The 22,301-nt window shown below is 41.0% G+C and overlaps 1 protein-coding gene across 3 annotated transcripts in view; it reads right to left on the bottom strand.

Moving 5' to 3' along the window:
* Positions 1-22,301, bottom strand: part of LOC109854169 (regulating synaptic membrane exocytosis protein 2) — a 55,333-nt gene that overhangs the window by 21,811 nt on the left and 11,221 nt on the right. For all 3 annotated transcript variants that reach the window (XR_002250188.1, XM_020427007.1, XM_020427016.1), the window contains exons 3-11: positions 18,223-18,501; positions 17,663-17,893; positions 17,136-17,367; positions 8,504-8,717; positions 7,666-7,858; positions 3,280-3,484; positions 2,553-2,810; positions 1,651-1,674; positions 296-569 (exon numbers count right to left, since the gene is read on the bottom strand). Coding sequence is in view for 2 of the 3 variants with exons in the window: in XM_020427007.1 (XP_020282596.1) it covers positions 296-569; positions 1,651-1,674; positions 2,553-2,810; positions 3,280-3,484; positions 7,666-7,858; positions 8,504-8,717; positions 17,136-17,367; positions 17,663-17,893; positions 18,223-18,501 (1,910 nt within the window). In the remaining variant the exon portion in view is untranslated. The remainder of the gene's footprint in view (positions 1-295; positions 570-1,650; positions 1,675-2,552; positions 2,811-3,279; positions 3,485-7,665; positions 7,859-8,503; positions 8,718-17,135; positions 17,368-17,662; positions 17,894-18,222; positions 18,502-22,301) is intronic.

Here is a 22,301-nt window from a genome sequence, read left to right as displayed (position 1 = left end):
ATAACACGCGAACGTGCAGATCTTAACAGTTACGGAAAAATTCTTTGAATAAAATCAAACGAACTGAAAAACTACGGGTTGAACACAATCGAAACTTTTTTTTATTACAACGATTAACATTCGATGACTTTTTACTCTGATGTATATTTTTGTAATACTCTTTAAATTTTTATTTACACGACAAATTGCGTTGCGCAGAAAAATTTACATTATTTTTCTGAATAATTTCTTCTCTCGCGATTCACGATTGATCAACTTTATTCTTTCAGAATGTTATTATTAGATGTTGACCCACCTTTTGTCAGGAAGTAGAAAAACCTTGGCGTAAGGATTTCTTGGTTGGCCGTTGCTCTTTGGCGCGAGCCCCGCGGCGCAAATTATCGTGACGTTCAGCTGAAGTTGCATGGGATCGTAACCCAGCTTCACCTGAATGCTACCGCCCACGTTCGCATGTCCGGTCGGATGTCGGACGTCGGTCGAATGTCGACTGCGTCCTTGGGCGTACAGGTCCGGCGAGCCGGGCGACGTCACTAAAACCGAGGGTTTCTCACGCCTCGCGTCGTACAACTCTGCAAGTGATCGTGCAGTGTCGTCTAGGATATAACTCGTTTCTCGTGTCTAGTGATCTTTTTTCGAGCGATTCATGAAGAGAGGATGTTTGCGCACAGATTCGACGCGAAAAAAAAAAAATGAACAATGAAAAAAAAAACTTGAAAAAAAAAAAAAGAAAAAGATAATTCACTGAGCAGATAAACTGTCATGCCCTCGCCGTTTTATATTTCAGATAAAAACTTACAAATAACACGACAAGATTCGAAATACGTCCAAAAGACTACGAAGTACATGAAGGATTAGAATAATTGTCGGATGTTCGTTGCAAAGATTTGTGTCGCTGGAGCGGTAGAAGTGAGAGTGAGAGAGAGAGAGAGAGAAAGAGAAAGAGAAAATCAAGTCTTATATATCTCACACACACAGCGTCATTGGGAAAATCCCAGAGGGTGTTGCAAAATCGATAAACTATTTCGGGATAATTCTGGAAACACCTACGTCTTTCAAGAAGTGGGAGTTCGCATGCACGGAGTTCTCCGAATCACGGAAATCCGTGAGAACGAGCCGCGAAAAAAATGCACAAAAAGGCTTGGTTACGAATATAATGATACGCGTGTCGGAGAGATATAATTCACGCGGATATTTGATAACAGTGCGAACACAGCGATTATAACACTTAATTATAAGGGTTATTTCGGTCTTGTTTATAAATAGAGAAGAAGCGTGTACATATATATTACATATGAGGACACTTATACGTATCGGCGTCTTTTGTATATGTACACATGTATACAGTTGTTGCTCCCATAAGACTACCACCTATACGGTACTCTTTAGCGGGGGGTGCATTAGCACTACGATCTATGTCTACGTAAAACATCGACGGTTACGCTTTAAAAAAAGAGACAATAAACGGATTAATTAATTTTCGTTGCTTCGCCATGTTTTTTGTCGTAGCATCGAAAGTTCAACAATTCCGTTTGTTGAGATTTGCACAATCTCACGAAACGGCACTACCAACAGATACGAAGGGCTAATAGACGGGAAACAGACATTCATATCAATCGAAATGGTTTTAAAAGAAATTTGTTTGACGCCTACCCCACAGAATACATTTCTTAAGACCTGGAATGCGAAAAAGCACAGTCTGTAACAGGCGTTTCAATGTCTGCTTAATACGTACTTATATTACGAACGCGCGTTTCGTAATTTTGCGCCATTTTACGAAGATTACGTCTAATGAGTTGTACAATCGATATCGATAAATATTTAATTAAATCGGAACACACTCCCTCTTAATTCTCCTTTCCTTTTGCGGAAATGCCTTTCACGGGATTTCATCCGATTAAATTATAACGCCGACATTACGCGTGTACCACTACATTGCGTCTGCTTGATGCAATAATTACGATCCTTTTATTTATTATTTATCTTCTTTGTGAATTGCAAGCAAAGATTGCGTGAAACTAGTGCGGCAAACGACCAAAACGAACTATCTCTAAGAGATATTTTGCACACCACACCTTTCAGAAATATTTCTCTTTCGATAATCGCGAGTAGCGACGTAATTTCTTAAACACATTTGCGTAAAACTAAATACTTCTAAGTTCATAAATCACATTTTTTATAAAATTTAAAGAAATTAAAAACTAATATAAAAGACACACAACCTCTCTATCTTTGGTCTAGGAGATGTGATGATCATTTTGTTAAATTTCGTTTTTTTTTTTTTTTATAAATCTCACAATATCTATAATAGCGCTCAGCACCATGCACGACTATATCACAGAATGAAGAGACTGCACGACTATCTCATAGAGTTAATGATATAAAGTACTTATACCTTAGAATTATATGTATAAAAAAAGTAAAGTTTTTGAGATTTCGTGAGCACAACAAAGAATTATCGATAATAAAATAATCTAGATTATAACGACACTTCTTACACAGAAGTAAGATCAAAAACGATCGGGAAACGAAACGTGTGTTGAGTGCATAGTCACCTTTGTGATGCGGTTGCTGAGGCCCGGAGATGGTCTCGTGTTTCTGTCTCCATTGACTCTGGGCGACCATCCTCCTCGACGCCATGGACGTCGACGGGCCCGGTTCTGAAAGCGGCAAGCCTGTTGCCGTCGACGACAACTTCCTCTCAACTACGAGTTCGATCTGCGGCTCCAGCCTCGACTCGGCGATGATGTCGTAAACTTCTTGGAAGCTCTTGCCCTGAAGGGATCTTCCATTCCACATGATCACCTCGTCACCTGAAACAGCCGCAGGGAATACCCGAGAAATCGTCGAGCGGCCCGATTCGTTTGCCGGGGAAACGGCCGCGGAAACGGAAATAGCTTGCGCGCGACTCCTACGAGTACACACTGACAAACCGTGTGCTTTCCGCCGTGCATCAAAGCTGAAAGCACGACGCTGGAATATTCGCCAAACGGTATGTGCACGGAGACTTTCGTTAGCATACGCGATGACGAACGAGGAAGAAATGAAGTTGCACGCCATGTGTGATCAAATATTTAAATACTGAAGATATAAACAATTATCTCTTATATTTTCATTGAAAATATTTGCTTTCGTTGATGTTTTCGTAAGTTTATCAATTTAATCTACTTTTATTTTTTCAAATATTTTCTTTATATTTACATGTGTTGTTTTTTTTACAAATGAAACTCGCGGTTTGTCTTAAAAATCTCTGGTCTGATTTTAACTTTGCAATTTTCTTACCGGGCCTAAGTTGACCTTCTACGTCCGCCGTGCTACCCTCTTTCACCTTCTCGATCAGCGCTCCCATGGAACCGTCTTCCAATAATTTCCCGCCGACAACTTTTAGCCCGAGTATACTACTACAGCTCCCGGAACCAGCCGACTTTCGTAAGACCATGTGGCCGATGATCTTCTCACCGTCTTCGCTCACTTGCCAGGATGGATGCTACGAATCGCGGACAATATGGTTTTTTTTTTATTGATACCGGGTGTCACATGTGCGCGCGTCTTCATAAATCAGAAGCATGGAACGTACGTTCGAATTCTGGATCCTGAGCGCATTCTTATGCTTAAGAAATGAAAAATACATTTGAAACACGCGTCGATGACGTTGCACGACTAATTCTAACTAGTAAATAATGTTAGATTTCTTCTCATAAAATAAATAATATTGCTTTTTTTTAATCAGTTTCCAGTATTCCGGCGTATTTCCAGTAATAATCTGTTTATATATAAAGTAAAACACAAATAATTGTAAAACATTTAAAAATTTCTACTGAGAAAAATGTTTTGTGTCTCTATATTATCTCGATGTATAAATTTTTTCTTACAACTATACATTTCTCATGCGCAAGATGCACTACAGGAACATTGGAGCGTAGAAAGAAAGCTACGGAAAATTTGAGAGAATACGTCAATTTATGTAATTTTAACATAAAAAGAATCAAGAATACAAAATCGATTCAAACTTGAAAGTATCTCGTAACAAACAATTTTCTGTAAATAATTATGTTTTTGTTTTTTTTTTCGTGACAAACTTTTCGACGTGTTCTCTCAAAATGCATTACAAAAATGTTTATTTTCTAATCTAAACATATCAGAAAATCAAATTGAGTTGGCGCTTTACAAAGCAGCAAGCATACGCCATTGTGGTATAAAAGCGAGATATAGTATCAGTACCGGATGCAGTATGCGTAACTGGCAAATAGTATTGTACACGCGCAAGCCTTTGCACATCACGTTACGTCTCGCACCTGTCGAACATCCAGTGTTCGAGGGAGAGAATTTGCCTCCGGCAAATTCAGAAAACAACAGGATGCAACACAAACATGCAAATATCAGTGCGTAGTTGTTAAGCGTAATATTGCGTAAAACTCTCGAGCGTGATACGTATATCTATGAGAACGACGCGATTCACCAGGTGGATCTACTTTAGGGAGAGGAGTCGCCTCTTTTATCTTTTTGTTTTTAAAATCCTATCAAACGGAGGTGTTTCATCACTAACGCGTATACTCCACAAAAATTCAAAACATGGTAAGAATTTTATTCAACTTGCAATTATATCAAGTTGTTTTTTCGCGCACGCGTTAAAGCGATTTTAATAATATCAGCTTTCGCATTGTTGCAGACAATTTTGTCAATATCAGAAAAATCGGTAATGCATGTATATAATCTGCAGCATCACGTACAAACTTTCGGATGGCACCGAGAAACTTTCACAATCCATTTCTACTTTTACGCCAGTGAAATATTGCAAAAGTAACTGTAAAGTCAAGCGTGCTTTTGCGACATATTTTAAGATATTGCGTTAAATAACACAATTATTTTCGCAAAACTAAATTTTACCGACGGGACCGACGGAATTGAATGTCATGGCAATTACGTTATTCTTTCGCTTGTGATTAAACCTACGAGCCCTTTGCATTTGCACAACAGTTAACCGCTCGGAAACGCTGTTATCTCGAAGAGATGTTATAAAAAAAATCCTTTGCTCTCGGAACCGATCGACAATTAACGAGGTCGTCAAGTTCGGTCGGTCGCGATATTCTTTTGGCCGCGATCCAATTCGATTAATTATGAAACAGATACGCTTTTCTCTCTCGAGAACCTGGCAACTCGTCTTTTAATTGGATCGTCGTGTGCCGCGGCACAGTGCCCAGCGGAATCACCTCAAATTTTCTAGATCGCTAAAGATACACGATTGACAAAGAAGCAACGTTGCCCCGCAATGCACTTTTATATTTCATAAAAGCGCTGCACCTGCACACCGGGACGCGACGTGATTATCGATCGGGCGCAATCGCGTGAATTAATTCCCCCGTCGTTGCCGCGCGCATCTTCTTCTCCAATCTGTGTGTCCGCCGAAGTCGATAAAAATATCGCAACGATACTTCAGTTTTCTCTTTTCTTTTTTTACCTTCACGCATCGCGCGATCAGTTTTCTACTTTATCTCGCAAGAATATATTACAAATAAGCGCAAAATTTTATCGTAAAATGCGAAAGATCTCGATCTCGATCGAGTTGCTTTAAGAGATGCGTAAGTTGTTGAAACTCGATTGCCGAAGAATTTAATCTTGGTTATTTGCTCGGTACAATTAGACCGCGCGGTCTGCAGCTGTACCATCTTTCCTCGTGTATCGAACGATGAGGCTCGTATACAATATCGTCTATCCCGAACAAACCACTTGTGAAAACGCTCGAATCGGCAGTTGTGTCAGAAATTATAGCTAAAAAGCTTTACTTTACAGAAAAACAACACTGTGCAAAATTTCTTGATGTTTTCTGTTTCGCATAACAGAATGACAAATATCTTTATTTGTCCGATTGTTTAGACGATTTAATCTAATTACTTGTGCGTGTAACTAGAAATATCAATTAATATCTATAAATTTTCTCTTAATGCTGACAATAATAAAAATTGAATCAAGTAATTACGTTTCCGTATATTTTCGTAGCCAATTTTATATAATTTAATTTGTTCCACATATCGCGGAAGTCATCTCGACAATTCTAACTGATGAATAGCGTAACAATAACCTGCAATCGAATCGTAATTGCTTCTTTTTATTGATTTCGTTATTCGAAGCCTATTCACATTCCGACGTACTTGAGCATTCTATTTTTACAAGTTGCAACACATACGGGATAAATTTCGGAAATTCGAGTAAAATTGTCAATAAAGATTTATTTAATTTCAGATATCACTTTCAGAGAAAAATATATCTAGAAAAATGCGAAATATTGCGAATCGACAATCTCTGAATGAACACAACGTGCTCATCTCTTTTTTTATGAGATTATAACTCACGCAACTAAACTATTGTCTCGTTAAATTACAAAATGGCGTAAAAGAGAAATGAATGTCAGAAATAATAATATTCTCATTAGGCGGCAGAGATATATATATATATATATAAATCTTACTCGCGCTATTAAATCAACGATACTGTAAAACTCGAGGAAAATTGCGGTAGAGTTTAGTCCAAAAAGAGAGATATAATAGATCGAACAAAATCTGACACAAAGAAAGTCTCTACTTTTCTGAATTCACGGAATATAAGTAACACAAAGCGGTATCGATTGTAATTTTCGTAATTCGATCAATACCTATTGTTGTTTTTTTTTACAAATAGAAACTATCGATCAGTCGCACGCGATTGTTTGAACACGTTAATGATATTCCATGAGTTCAATTGTTGTCATCGAAATAATAATCTCATTTCGTGTCTTTATTAATTAACTAATACGATAATACACAAAAAGCCGATATGTAAATGATACAAATAAACCTCGAGATAAAAAAAAATAAAAATAAAAATAACAAAACAAACACAAGCACACAAGGCTTTGAAGCACGAAGTTTATAGGGTTAATCGAGCAAAAGAGGTTCTTTTCTTGTGTTCACAGCACAAATGGGAGAAAAACCAAAACGTTCATATATAAAGCAATTCAATTTCATTTCACGACGTGTATCTCGTAGACAATGATTAATATATATTTATAATAAATATAAATATATATATCCGCTAGAGGTTTCAACGTCAAATCAATTGCGCAACAATCTCCCTCCCCTGAAACTTCGGCTCTCCTGACATACATTGTAATCCGAAAGTAACTAGTGTACAAGTGCAGCACGCTAATTACATCAAATTAGCAAGCCATCTCTCCATTGCCTCTTCGCTACGCTATTGAAAGCGGAGGAGCGAGAAAGAAAATAACCGTATTCCACTTTGGACGACGTGTTCCACTTCGGATACGCCGCGCGTACTGGCGTCTGAAGTAGGCGAGCACGCGGAAGAGAGTGATCATTAACTCCGGGAAAAGAAAGCACACCGTTATTATTATGCTCGCGATCGGACGCGATCGTGCAAGAAAAAAAGCGCTGCCTCGTTGAAGACCCCTTTTACTCGATCCACCGAGCGAATTTGTTCCTAAAAAACTGTCTATCCTCGCGTGTGTGAGAGCCCTGCCTTCTACGCCACCATTAACAGACCGACTTTCGATCTACTCGCTACACCTCGAGAAGCGGTTTTCTAGCGTTCTGTTGATTAATCGCTTTTTTTTTAAATATTTTTTTGTTTTTTTTTTTGTCGAGCCGGTTGACGTTACTCGCTCGGCCCCCGTACCTTGGGCAGATCGCCCCTGTTGCTGTCTTCACTGCTCGTGAAGGTGCTAGAAGTGTCTATCCCGGAGTCTTTGGTCGCGCTGTCTTGGCTACCCTGCCGATCGGCCTCCCAAGACCATTCCTCCTCCTGAGAGCCGCCGACATTGGTCCCACCGTCAAAACGCACTGTCTTTTTCCCCCTCCTCTCCGTGAACCTGATGGACACGCCACATACAGAGACACGATGGGTGGGTTGGTGCGTGTGTGTTATCTGTCGTATTACGCTGTACGTGATATTCCGATTTTCGCGCACCCGAGTGATCGAGATCACCGTGTGACCCGACGCGCTCGACGATCGCATGACCGACGAATGTAATATCGTTTCGCCTCCCGGCAATTGCTTCGCCACTCAATCTTCTCCGGATGGGAATTCGTTGGTCAAGAACTTACTTTCGATATATAAATGTAACTTAGATACAAGCCCGGCTAGATTCGATATCTTTTCCGAAGTTTTCGTCAAAAATCTCGATAATACAAACAATAAATTTTCGATCAAATTCGACTTTGACATTTGATAAAGTTTTCTAAATTTAAATTTAAACAAAGTAACAATTAGGGAGAAATAATATTAAAACAATTTGTTTTTCTTAATGAATAAAATAGCTCAATTCTTTTTCTATATTATGAAAAAAATCGTTAAAACAAATTCGAAACTTCGCGATCGCGAATTTTGACCGAGGATTCTTGCGAGAACAAAGATTTTCGTTCTTTCGCTCCCGAATTCACGATTTCGGTACGTTCGCGAGATCAGTGAGAAAGTGAGAAAAAAGCAGCGCAATCGTCAGTCTCTTGAAACGCACCTCCTACTATCGGCGCGCCACTCGTCGCCGCACCTTCGGAAACTCCGTCTGACAAGAGTGCTCTCTTCTTTTCGCGGCTCTCGCGGTGGATGATGGCCGTTATGCTCGATGACCATGCTCGCGCCCGCACCGTGGTACCCATTGTGGGATCCGTTGTGCCTACGCCCACTGGACATCGATTTCGGACCTCCTGTGTGGTGGTAGTATCCCTTCCCTACAGTAGATCCAAAACGTTTCGTATTTTGTTTTTCTCTTTTTTTTATTTTTATTTATTTTTTTTTTTTTTACGATTGATCGTCTTTTTTCTCTCTCGACGAGCACACACACACAAGGATGTTCAATGTATCGCAAATCTTTAACTATCTAGCTACTACAATTCCGACGTTCACTTTGCTTCTCTTCGTCTCAAAGAAGCGTCTCTTCCCCCGCGAGGTCTCCTCTGGTTTCCTCTCTCCGTATTATTTCTCGACCGTTTCTAAAAATTTTCTCTTTCCTCGACGATCGTGTTGTTAAAGTCCTATCTACACACCGAAAACAGAGAACCGTGTATATCACGTTTTTCCGAGATTATCCCATTCTTATCACGAAGTCGTGGCACCTTCCTGCAACGTTTTCGCCGTTCGCCTGTCCGGCGTGCTCCTCGTTTCCTTCTGACACGCGTGTTAAAGAGCTTTCGTGTGTGCGTTCTGTGTGTGTTGCGATATATATATATATATATATCCTAACGGAAATGAGATAAGGCAGCGGTGCAAGCTTGCCCGCGATAAATGTGCGATAGACGATGTCTGAAGCGTTAAGTAGAACCGTATACGTCTGAATTTCTGCCTACACGCGACTTGGCCGAGAGAACGCTATATGTACGACAACGCTATGCGTAAATATGTGCAGGGTTGTTTCTCGTGAGTGTGATTGTGTGTGTACGTGTGCGCGTACGTGCATGACGGTAATTACAGTCTTGGGCGAGAGAGACGTCCGTCTAGAGTTCTGCATTTGGGACGCTTTTCTCTGTTTTCCTGGGACACAGCAGGATTTTAGTGGTTACATAGACTTTCGTCCGTGACAACACAGAACCGGGCGAGACACAGAACATGAAATTATATAGTATAGACAAAAGATGTACAAGATTCACTTTGGCTTCTGTATTTTGCATAATTCTCATCGCGCGCGTTTTTCCAAATATATACGCAAAGAGCAATAAAATACACATGTTCTAACATTTCTCTCTCTCTCGAAAATAGCGCGTTCATCTCAACATCAGTTGTGTGAGAAGTATAATTTGCGATTTTTTTTTTACAGATGCCAAAGAACAAGCGCTGTTCAAAAATCTCAACGCAATGAAAAATACACAAAAGAAAACATAAGACACAATAAAGTCCCAAGTCTTATAAAAATGTAACGTTGCACCATCCCCGACGAATAGAAAATAACCTACGGTCTATGCAGATATCCAAAATGTGTGTTTGTGTATGTGTGTGTATGTGTGATGTATAGCGAGCGAAATGGGAAAATTTCGAGAGGCGGAATATTTGTGAGAGTTCATTGTGTATGTATTTTGAGAGAGTAAAGTGTAAATAAAAATATACCTGTGCACGATTCATATAGCCGTCCAAAGTAGAACAAATAAAATCTATTAACAATTCCGCCGAACGGTCGCATCGCGCGCGACGTGCGAGCTTATTTTTCGCTACGAGTACGGAAAGAAGACACACACAGAGGATTGCATTTTCTCGTGGAAAAATTTTACTTTGGCTGCGTGCGCGCGCATTATTCCCGCGATAATGTTACCCCGGATGTGCCCCGAGGGCACAAAGAGACAGTTTCCCGCGAAATACGAGATAACGCAAAAGAATTTCAAACGCGATTAAGCGCGGAAGGTATGTTTTCGATAAAATGTAACTTGAATGTTAAATTAACAAAGAAAAACAGAGTGAAACAAAAAAAGAACAATTATTAAATTCCGCTAGGTAGAGAACTCGACGTAAAATGCACAAAAAAATGTAATAAACGATGTAACCGAGCTATGGACGGAAAAATCTTCGAAACGGAATCAGAAAGGGCAAGAATTTATCGATCAATTTTGCTTGTGATATATACGCACGACCGTTCGGCAGATACGTACACACACATGCACACGCATACGCACAGATATACATATTATATATATGTATATGTAAGTATATATACATACAATAGATATATATGTGTAGCGAATCAATATATAGCGAAAGATGATTTGCTTTGTGTGTATATATTTTTTTTATGTAATATAAAAATTATTAAGTACCGCGGGAAATTGCCGATTCATTCTGTCCGCCGCCTTCTCCCGGGAGCCCCTGGAAGTCATCACTAGCGGCGATGGCTTTTGTCCTAAAACCCGATTTCCCTTTAACTACATATTGCAACACACTGTTCACTTACGGCTATAATCGCGAAATAATAATCGCGGCATAAATTCCGCTGCTGCGACGTTGTTGTTTCGTCCATGTGAGAACTAAATGTGATAATAGATGACACTTCGATGTAGAACATATGGGAAGTACAGAGAAACATCTGTGCAAAATTTCGTGCTGTTCTCAGTGTGTTTAAACATAACGTTAGATCATAGAGAGAAGGTAACATGATGGTACAGAAAATCTGACACGAGGATGCAACGAGGTTGAATCGACGCGCACATCTGTGAAATAAAACAATTGCACAAGATAAATGAAATTAAAAGCGCAATTAATAATTCGACTATTCTCGATTACAATGAGTGATGTTTTGTTAATCAAACACTACAAAAACATTACGAACGATGATTTGACGCAAAAGTTTAGAACCATTCCATTAGTTGTGATTTAAATTATTTTGCTGAAAAGAAATACATCATTAATTTTCTCGTAGTTACAACTCCCAAGAAAAGAGATGTGGAGAAGAAGTCTAGAAAAGTCTATGTAATCCGTGAAGTGCGCGATAAAGTTTCGTACACGTGGGTAATTGGTAATACGATCGTCACGAGAGAGCGCCCGTATATCATTCAACGACGTATTCCTATATTCTCCGGCGCGGCGATATGCATTTTGATATTCCGGGAATCAATGCGACATTACAGCACAAACGACGGACAATAAAAGCAGAAGTGACACCGTCGCAGAACCATTCCCGTTCGCGATCGCAAAGACGCGTCACAAAGAAATTTGTTCAGTCGCGAAAAATTTTCGAGCGTCGACGTTCAAAGAAATTCGAACTTAATTGCATACACTGTGTGTGTGTATCGTACGCGCGCAAATTGCAACCAAGTTCGCGCGACAAAGTTGCGAAGTAAAAGAAGAACCATCGCGTTGCGATCTACGTACCGTCGTCTCAAAGCGACGTCCTATGCATAAAAGAACGACGAAGCGTCGTCGTCCCGCGCGTCGTTCTCGCAACGCTACGCAAAAATGAGGACCTTCGAGCAACGTGTCGATGGGCGTTTAAGCGCGGGTTTTTCAAGTAGGCGGAATAGTTACGCATCCGCGAGTACCTGGCGACGCGAACGTGGCATTTTCTGCACGACGCTCACGTGGGGTAATAAATAGAAAGACGCGCGCCGCGCTAGAACGCGAGAACGGAGCAGTAGCAGACGTCGTTATAGCGAACCGCTCGCTGCGCGCAGAAAAGAAGTCGCGCGCGTCGGGGGAGAAAGAAGTGCAGAGAATCTTAATTTAAAAGTTAGATGACACCCCGACTCACCGCGTATAAATCACTCGGATTTTACCACCCTATTCCCGGCCACCTCACGCCCGCTTTTGCGCCGCCGTCGTCGGTATCTCGTTTGCGCTCCTATTTCTCGTAAAAAAAAAAAAATGTTCTCCAAGCTACGGAAGTTCGGCGCGCGAGGAACACGGATAAAACCGCGCTCATTACTGAGATAACAAAATTGGGTAAACTCGAAATGCCGAGAGAGAGAGAGAGAAAGAAAAAGAGAGAGTGAAAGAGAAAGAGAGAGAAAGAGAGAGAGAGAGAGAGAGAGAGAGAGAAAAAGAGAGAAAGAAAAAGAGATTGTCTCTGCTCGCCATCTCGTCGCCGAAGCGTGATCGATAACGGGCGAGTGAGATTTTTTTAGATATTACGACATTTAAGCGTATTACTATGACATCAAATTACGCTATCAGCAGATGTGGGGGAACGGATTATGCGATTCCGGATTATGGAATGTGCAGCGTTGTGAGTGCTGAAAACAATGATCGCCGAAATCTTCATTTTTTTTGTAATTTCGCTGAAAAATGTATATGTAAAGTATAAAGTAACATATATAAATATATATGCGTGTGTAATCGGTGAAAACGAGATTTCTTAAAGTCTAAACAAACCAAGTTGCCATCAAACCGAGTGTGTGTTTCTCTACTAGCAATTAATTTGACCCCTCAAATATTTTCCCCCGGTTTCTTTCCCGGTTCTCCTCTCGCGGAAGATGAGTGTCCCGCCGTTTCCGCGGATCCTCGTTAAAACGAGCAATCGCCCGAGCAACGTATGGAACACACGCTACAAACTTACCTCTCTGAAGCTTCTACAAACTAATTCTCTATTCTCTAATTGTATTGTGCATCTCTACGAATGGGAGCAACAACACCACCGTCGGGCTAGCCCGTCACTTCTCTCTCGCGCGACGTACTTGTACGCGTATATTTAAAGTTGCGATTCTCACGGATCACTCGCCGTTACTTGATCTTAATCTACGATTGCATCGCTCGCAAAAATCATCATGTGTTCGTCGGACAAAATTCAGTTATGCACACCTGGTCTTTGGATACGCGTTTCACTGCCAGATGCTTTTATATAAATACACGTACAGTTCTTTTTATATCGATTAATTTTAACTTTAATTCATCTTATTCTGTTCTAAGGAAAAACGTTGATAGATTAAATTGAAGTTGATGGTAATCGATATCAATCACAGATCTTGTTCGAACTGTGCAATCGATCATCCAATGCTTCCGTTTATATAATAAAAGAATCGAATAAGAAAATTCATAAAACACTACACTTTTCCTTTTATCGAAAAAATATAAATAATAGGAAAAAAATAAACTGGTGATGGTGACTGCATACATATATTATCGCTTTTATTTTTTTGAAGCGTTAAAACGGGTCGTGCGTCACACAGGACGACACGATGCGTATCTTTTAATATATTAGTAATTTCTACGGAGAGCGGGTCATATCGCTTGATCCTCCGTGTTTATTTCAGACTATCGCACGGTCTAGTGCAATGATCAAGAGAACGTATCATGCAGCGACGTAACATATAAACAGTCAGTCTAGCGTGTCTCCTCCGACAGGAATAAACGCGAAGGAGCGGACGCGGGATCAAAGCCGCACTCCGCAAAATTTAACAGGGGTTGGTCGGCTATTTGCATCGCCGGATATGCGGCCAGGCGCGTGTGTACAACGCCCACATAATCAATGCATTTATATAAAGCCGCAGCTGGACGAATCAGAAAAGAGAGAAAGAGAAAAAAAGAGAATAAGTAAATGATATAAACGTAAGTGAAACGCCACAAGCCGCTGAGTCTCATTAGTCTCGAGAAGTCACTTTTGTTTATTTTTACGCAGCAGGAGTTTAATGTTTCGGAAGATACAAAATTGTGATTTGCGCAACCCTCAACCGCGTTCTCCCTCTCATTGCCCCGGCGTTTACTTTTCCTCCGCGATAGATTTAGCAACGCGTTTCTTACGTAAGAAGCTAATTTCGATGCGCGCGCAGCGTTAGATTTACGAGGAAGTAAGAAAGTTCATAATAAAAAAAANAAAAAAAAAAAAAAAAAAAAAAAAAAACGATCACGGTGCCGAAGCCTTGCTCGCCCGACCGTCAAATTGCAATGTCTTCGGATTAAATTTATATGAATCTGTCTAGTCCCGCATTCTTGCCGCCACCCTCCCACTGACAGCCACCCTCTTACTCCTTCTCCTCAAGAAAGTTCCTGTCTTGTAAGTACGAACTGCCGGTGTATAAAAACGCCGTTGCAGATGCTGATGTAACTACCGGGAACGGTATTTTTCTCGTTTGCCACGGGTGATCAATCATAAAAATGGCCGGCGCGCACATCGCGCGCGGGATGAATCGGTCGTCCGACTACACTCTGTAAAACGTGTCGCAAAACAAACGTAACAAATGTAATGTGCGTCGGTGTTCTCATAGGTTGACGCGAAAAGCGTACACTCGCGCGCGACACGCAGTTGTTTCATCGCCGCGGGGAAGAGAAAATGTCAAAGTTACCAGCCTCTGTTCATAAGTAACGAGCTGGGATGCGGGAGGGCACGCCGGCCGATTGTGTTCACGTGATCTTCATAGTGCGCTCCTGATGACATTTCGCGTAACCCCGTTTCATGTTTTATTATTATTATTTTTTTTTATTAAGAGAAAATCAACTCGTGTTGGTGCAGTTTGACGTTGCAGTTGAATTGACTGTAAAAGCGCGCTTGAACAAATATTTATTTTGACCTCTCTCGTTCATTGAAGAGCAGTAAGAATGCGTAGTAGTGCGCGCGCACGTCCCATCGAAAATAGCGAATTATCTCTCCGAGAGCGAATAGAAAAAAAAAAAAAAAAAAAAAAAAAAAAACCTTCGGCACTCGGTACGCGCTAACGAGACGAAGGGTCCGGAGTGCACTCATAAATTCAGACGCTGGAAAGAGAAGAAAATGATTTCGAGGATAATCGCTCGATGGGTCAGCCAGCGGAGAAAGAGTGCTGAGCCCTTGAGCCGGCTCGATTTTTCTGGCTGAGACCTGGATAGAGGTCGAAGACTAGCCAGAAACGAAGAAGGGGCAGATGTTTGAATTCGCCCACGTGCTGGCCGTGTGACGTCACGTCCCAGCAGCGTGTGGGTGTAGCGAGCGGGAGAGGCGCCGAAGAAGGAAGAAGAGAGATAGAGGGTGGAAATAGAAAGACTGCGATGCGGAAAGAGAAAGAGAGAGAGAAGCGAGCAGAAGGGTGGAAGGGTGAGCGAGAGGCGAGGGGATGCCAAGGATCAATGCAACGGCGCGAGACCGGGAGGGCAGAACCTGAGAATTCCCGCAGGATCGCGACGCGATACGGGACCGCGATATACGATCGCGAGAAAGGTTCCGATCCTGGATTTAACGACGGTGATTGAGATACCCCTCGCTCAGTTGCCTCGATCAAAGGTGGTGTACGCGCATGGTGTGTCAAGTCGATATCTCGCGGAACGATCGCTGGAAAATTCGAAGAACATCGCGCGAGCGAGCGCTCTCTGATCATTACAAACTCGATAACGTACGCATCAAGTTATATAATGTGACACTGTACGTTATTGTATACAAACACGTAATCCGCGTGAAAATTTATTGAGATTTCCGCGATTGTATTTTTTTTTATTCGTCACAGTCTTTTACGCTACTCTAAGTTCGCGCGTCAATATCGCGTCTATAGATACATTAATGTTATTAGCGATTTAATAACAAGTATTTGAACACGCTCGATTGATACTTTTTTCCATGAAAATGTCGTATAGTGTTTTATTAAAGAGATTATATGTACTATCGACACATAATTCGATGATTTGTAAAGTGTTATATTGAAATTTGCGTGACAGGTTTTTATTTTTGTTTATCTGATGTAGAACCTCGATGTGTTCGACCTTCATCATGGAAAAAGTGGTGCGCGAGAGGCACAGTACAAGTTATTCCTGTCCTCTCCGAGCTACACCCCACAGATGCGCACCTGGATGAGCCCCGGTTCACAGTTCGCCGATCCCACGTTTAATCAACTGTGAGAACCGCATGTATACGTACCGTGTACAAGTTCCCTCACCTTCCACCGATTTTTGGAACCAGACAAGACATTGTACGAAAACAAAACGCGAGGTAAATTCTTTTTTCTATTTTAGTACAATGAATTAAAATCAAGCTAAAAATTTGCAAAACATTTGCTTACAATCTACGTACGACTTCTCTTCTCCATTTGTAACGCGACCGCAATCGTGAAATAAGTCTTTTAAAACAATGTCTAACTAACACCTGTTACAGGAGTAAAATGAATTATATGTAATTGAAAATAAATCAGTGTTGTTATTGTAAACATCGACTTTAACTACATCAAATCACATTAAACGTGATATAATTGTGATCGAGATGTAATTATATTTTATAAATGCGTACACGTTGTTATAATCAATCACGAGCATTGGATCGATCGATTACACTTCCCTTAACCGCCTTGTCTACAAGTATCGTGACACGAGCACGCGTAAACCAAATATCTATTGACATGGAAAGACTAGGCTTTCCTCGTGCATCGACTTTCAAGGTCAAAGCCGACCCTCCCAATCAGTTCTTCCTGACGTTTCCATCGTGCACTTTGAAGTAAATTTTGCGACGACTCATTGCCATTGCAAGTTTTACACATTTACGAGAAATATTATCATAAAAAAAGTTTGTTTATCAGTAAACTCTATCACAAAAAATAAATTCAAAATATACTTCAGTAAATACAATTTTTATATAATAATATTAATGTAATTAAAACCGAAGTATTTTTGTTATTTATCCGCTTGTTGTTTCAATATGTGAATTTACTCAGAATCGCTTTTGAGCGATAAAGGTGTAGTTAAAATTAAATAGGAATATGAGCTGCAGAAAAATCACTTACCCTTTTCCGACTCGTCCGGCTCGTCACTGGCGCACTCCGGTGTGCTACGTTCTTCGTCACTACTACTGAAACTTCTTTGCTGCTTGACGCCCACCGTTGACGCAGGTTGCGCGGAACGTCCGACTTGCGTCTGATGCATCGAATGCTGCTGAGAGAGATGCATTGTAGTGCGAGCGGAACCAGTTTCCATCGGCGTCTGACCATAAGTCATTCCGAGGTCTGCACTCTGATCCTGCATTACGTAAAATAACCGACGACTTATAAAATTAAGTAGTGCAATAACATGCGTTTAAAAGAAATGTTATTTATAGAAAGTAAAACAGTATTTTATATCTTGCGAAAAAAACACAATTTTATTAAATATAAAATTTTATAAATATATAAGCTGGTAATAACAGCTTCTTAAAATATTAAATAAAATATTATGCAAATGAAATATTATATAAATTTAATTTAAGTGTTACGCGATCTCATGATTCTCATGATTTCAGCAAGATTCGATTCTTCGATGAGGTCAGTTTTCTTACTTGATAGGTCGGCCGTTGCCTCTGATAGTTTGAATGTTGTTTCATCAGACCGTCGATCTCGCCTCGGTATAGACTGGGATCATCGTCGGGGTAAACTGCGGGGTGTCTCGGAATTTGTTGCACCGGATAAGATCCTACGATTCCTACGTGAGGTGTCGGTAGGGATCTCGCGTGAGGTGAAATTGACATTTCCACTCCGCTGTCGCTCGTGGACATTCGGCGACCCGTGATCTGCAACCACAAAAACGAGTTCACTGAGCGTGACGGTGTATACAATACTTGGCGAAGGCGCGGGCTGATCTCGCGGTTGTGACGGTAATGTGCCTCGACCTCCTTTCCGTTCGTAAATAACTAAAATCGAAACGAGGCGAGATACCAAGATGTGTGAAATATTGCCAACTTATCACGACACACATAATATATTCTACATATTTATAAATTTAACAGATCGGTGGCGCGACACGTACGTGTGTGTGTGTGTGTGTGTGTGCAAAGTGTCTACTTTGTAAATAAAAGAGTGCGTTCCAACTAGAATATCGGACGAACGAGAGAAATGTTACCTGCTCTTGCTGTGAGTACTGTCTCCTGAGAGGACAGTTTCCGCTTCTCTGTAATAACGGCAAATTCTCTTTCTCAGCCGCGCTGTGCGCCCTCTCGAGTTTCGGTCTTTTATCCCGAGTTTGGTCCGCGAGTCCCTGATGACCACCCACCTGCAAGTCTTCCTGCATTTGTCGCAGCAGCGCGTTGTCCACGGCACCGAGACCCGTCTTCGACATCCATTGTCCGGTCTTCGAAAGAAGTTCCTGCTTCTTCCGACAAAGTATGCACACCCATATCACCTGCAATCAGAAAAATAGAGTTCCGCGTCGAGCGATAAAAATAGCACGACGACGCTTGTAGTTCGACATAGCGAGGACGTATTTTTAGAAGTTCATGCACTTAAAAGAAGAACCTAGACAATATCGCTTTTTTTCACCGACTATTGTGAGAAAACGAAGGCGCGAAATTTAATATCTGTCAAGGGAAGAAATTATCTTAAAGCAATTTCATTCGGGTCAGCGCGTGCGCGACAAAGAAATATTAATAATAATAATATATTATTTCGAAATGTTCTCGCTCTCTCTTACGGAAAGTCGACCGATTATTAATAATCCAACTGCAATATACGCAACGGAGAATTGATCAGAGAAGCAAAACACAGCGTGTCATTCGAGCGAGTTGTTTTTTGCAACGAAGTCTTCCTCACGGAGTTGAAAATATACGGCGAACACCAGGTCAAACAAATGCGATGAATATTTGGAACAATCAAGTCCGCTCCGCTTTGAAGGGTTTAAAATCTCGCTTTGCCTTACGCACACATACAGAGAGTAAGAGAAATTGTAAATTCTTCTTTAACGAAGTCTCTTCGTCTCCGGGACCAGGCCGTTACCTCAAGCGATATTCTTATGCAAATCCACGCGGATCCGAGTAACGTTAAATTAAATTGAGCAGATCCGAAGGCGAAGCAGAAGTGTAACAAAAGAAATCTGCTTGTAGAAGTACGCACACAACATAATTAGAGGATGGTCGTACGCGCGTAAACTCTTTCGCGGTTTTGTTTTTTTATATTAGCAAAAGAGAAGAATTCTTCTTTGCGACCTTCACCATCGTCGCGAACATTTGCATTTATAATAAATAAAATAGACGAATACGCTCGAAATTGAATCACTCTTGACGTATTTCTCACAAAACAAAAAAGCATTTTATTTTATTGCACGAAGAAAATGTATCGATACTCTTAGATACGACAGTTGCATCGGACGTAATAGAGCTTCGTAATTACCGAACTATCGTTACTCGAATCAAACAGTTTGCGCCGTGTGAATATGAGCTATATATAAACTAGAATATTTCATCAAGATAAAGAGTGATGGATGAAGCGTTTAGCAGCAAACTGCAAAACAATGCCTATGCGAACTCTCATCGATAACAACACTACAACTTTGCTGCCCATATTCCTGCGTTGCAGCATTGAGACAATCACGTGATAGAATCAGACGTACGACGTTACCAAATAATGCGGCAACTCGCCGTATCTCCGAGAAAAGAGATAGATATTATTACACACACACACACGAAAGAGTTAATTGCTTTACTATTTACGAGAATTTAAAATATTAAACGTAACTTAACGTCAGGCATGGCAAACTTTATTACAGTTTGACGATGAATCGTTCAGAAGTAATGTAAGTACTTGTCAACCTACTTGTTTGTTTGAGGGACCGCGTGCTGGCACGTGATTTGATATCATAAACTTTACCTTCTCTCTTCTATTTAAGCGCCACGTCAAACTCTGTATATCGAAAGAATACAAACGTTGATTGCAGTCTGCGCGAATAAAATCGCGCACTGTAATTCTAATGAACGCAACAATTTTTATAAACAACAACAAGTTATAAATTAAAGACCGTGCGGAGGCGACGCGACTGAGTGAAACTCTTTCACATTTATTGATTTTGGTAATAACGACATCTCGACAAAAGCGACACTTTTTTTTCTGCCGTTTAGTTACAAACGCAAAATGTGTAAAACTACATGTTCGTGTCAAATTTAATGGTAGAATAAGTGTAGAATATACCACAGGCGTGATGTACAAGATCGCTATTTCTGCGGAAGAAAATGTATTTGGCCATTTGGACACGTTTCTCTAAATGTTTCCTCAAGAATTATCGGAAACCTTTCAACGTCGTTCTCTCTGTAGCGGGATAATAAATTTAGTGTTTGAGAAAAAGAAGAAAACTTCCAAGAAACGTAGTAGTCCGTGGGCAAAGACGCGTACGGAAAGCAGCGGATGTACGATCTTACATACCTTGATTTATTATCTCACCGTGACATTCCTCTCTTTTTCTCTTTCTCTCTCACATCGCGAGACGAATTTTCGGACGCATCGATCGACGTTTCGCACGTGCGAACGATTGCGTGCTCGAGCAAGTCACCGCTAACGAGATGACTTCATCGGTACCGCGGTGCAGACTGACGGTCTGTAAGAAAAGTATCCTCGTCGAGAAGAGAGAGCGACAAAGAGAAAAGGAAGCCAGACGAGAGAAGAAGCACAGCGGCAAAGATAGATGCGGGCGGGAAGAACTTGAAGAGCACTTCGTTGAGTTGCCTAGGTAGCAATATGTCAAGAGGCTCAACCCCTTACCGCCGCGATCTCTCCTCGCCCCGCCGACATCCTTCGTTCTCCGAACATTTCGTACGTACGTGCACGCTTATCTCCCTTTCGACTTTTCGCAAAAAAAAAAGAAAAAAAATATGAAGATTCTCGAGCTGTATCGCGCGCTCGTCGGTTCGCGCGACGATTCAAGAGAGCTGTGCTACAGCATTACGTGCTCAGTCGTAAATGTCCATTAATTTAGTGGATCGGCCCGCGCCAGTGATTTGCATTAATTAATTAGGGGCCAATTAATTCAGATTACTTTATCACGACGCCGAGTACGAAGCCAGCCAAGGCAGACAATGATGACACACCGACATCGTCATCAGCGACGACGACGACGACGACGACGACGTCTCGATACTCGGAACACGAGAAAACGATCGATAACCGAGCTCGTACAAGTCAATCCGATAAGTCACTACGACGTCGACGATGCACGACACGTAATATTCACCGGTGATTCACGTAATTCTTTCTTGTATTGAAACGTTTGTATTATTGCAACATTATTGTTTCGACTTTTGTTTGTTCGATCAATTCGAAATAAACCGAAAACCATGTAAGTCACCGAGCCCAAACTCTCAACATGTTTCTGCCTTCGTGAACAAAACGTTGTTTCTCTCTCAAACAAAATACATTTATACAGAGACACAGTCAGGAAACAAAAAAATATCGCACACCGACTATCTTTATATTGCCGGCAACCACCTGATGGATGAGAAAACATACATGGTCGCAACAAAAAAAAAAAGAGAGTAAACAACGAGAAATAGACCACGACGCTAATAACAGTTAAAGGATTTCGGTGGTTGAAACAACAACGTCTCTGTATAGAATGACATCCGTACTTAAGCCACCCTTTAAACCGGAGTGGAGCTCGCGCCGGGTGCAAAGCTACCAGTAAGGCATCGTATCGAGGCACTTTGGAAGACCAACCCGGAATCATGCTCGAGCATAATACGGACGAAGTACGTAGAACGGAGAAACGTGCACAAGCCCGGCTTTCGTAAATGATGGCCAAGCCTTTGAAACAAGCTGACGCAATTACAAAGTGCTCTCTCGTTTTAGAAATCAGTTTGCACACACGAAATTGGGAGAGTTTCAAATGGCGCTACGAACGGGAGAACTCTCGCGAAGATTAACGCACATTATCTTTTGCCACTGTCAATTGTCAGTGAATTATCCGTAATAATTATTCGAATGCTAAACCAAGAGATAAACATAACATTCATCACGTGAAAAAAAACAACTTCTTTATCTCTTTCTCTAAAATTTGAAAAATCATTGCAAAAGATTAAATTACAATAAATTACAATCGCCTAAATTGTCGTGTCTCTTGTTCAAAGACTTCAAAAATCCCACTGGTCCTCGTACGACGAAGATCGCGAGGAAAAAAGTTTACGAACGCAATTTCGCCTACTTACTTCCCTTTAATAACTT

The sequence above is a fragment of the Pseudomyrmex gracilis genome, unplaced genomic scaffold (assembly GCF_002006095.1).
Source record: "Pseudomyrmex gracilis isolate BER0280 unplaced genomic scaffold, ASM200609v1 scaffold_2, whole genome shotgun sequence".
NCBI lineage: Eukaryota > Metazoa > Arthropoda > Insecta > Hymenoptera > Formicidae > Pseudomyrmex > Pseudomyrmex gracilis.
Note: the sequence above shows the minus strand (reverse complement) of the source record. Positions and strands in the feature narration are given on the sequence as shown.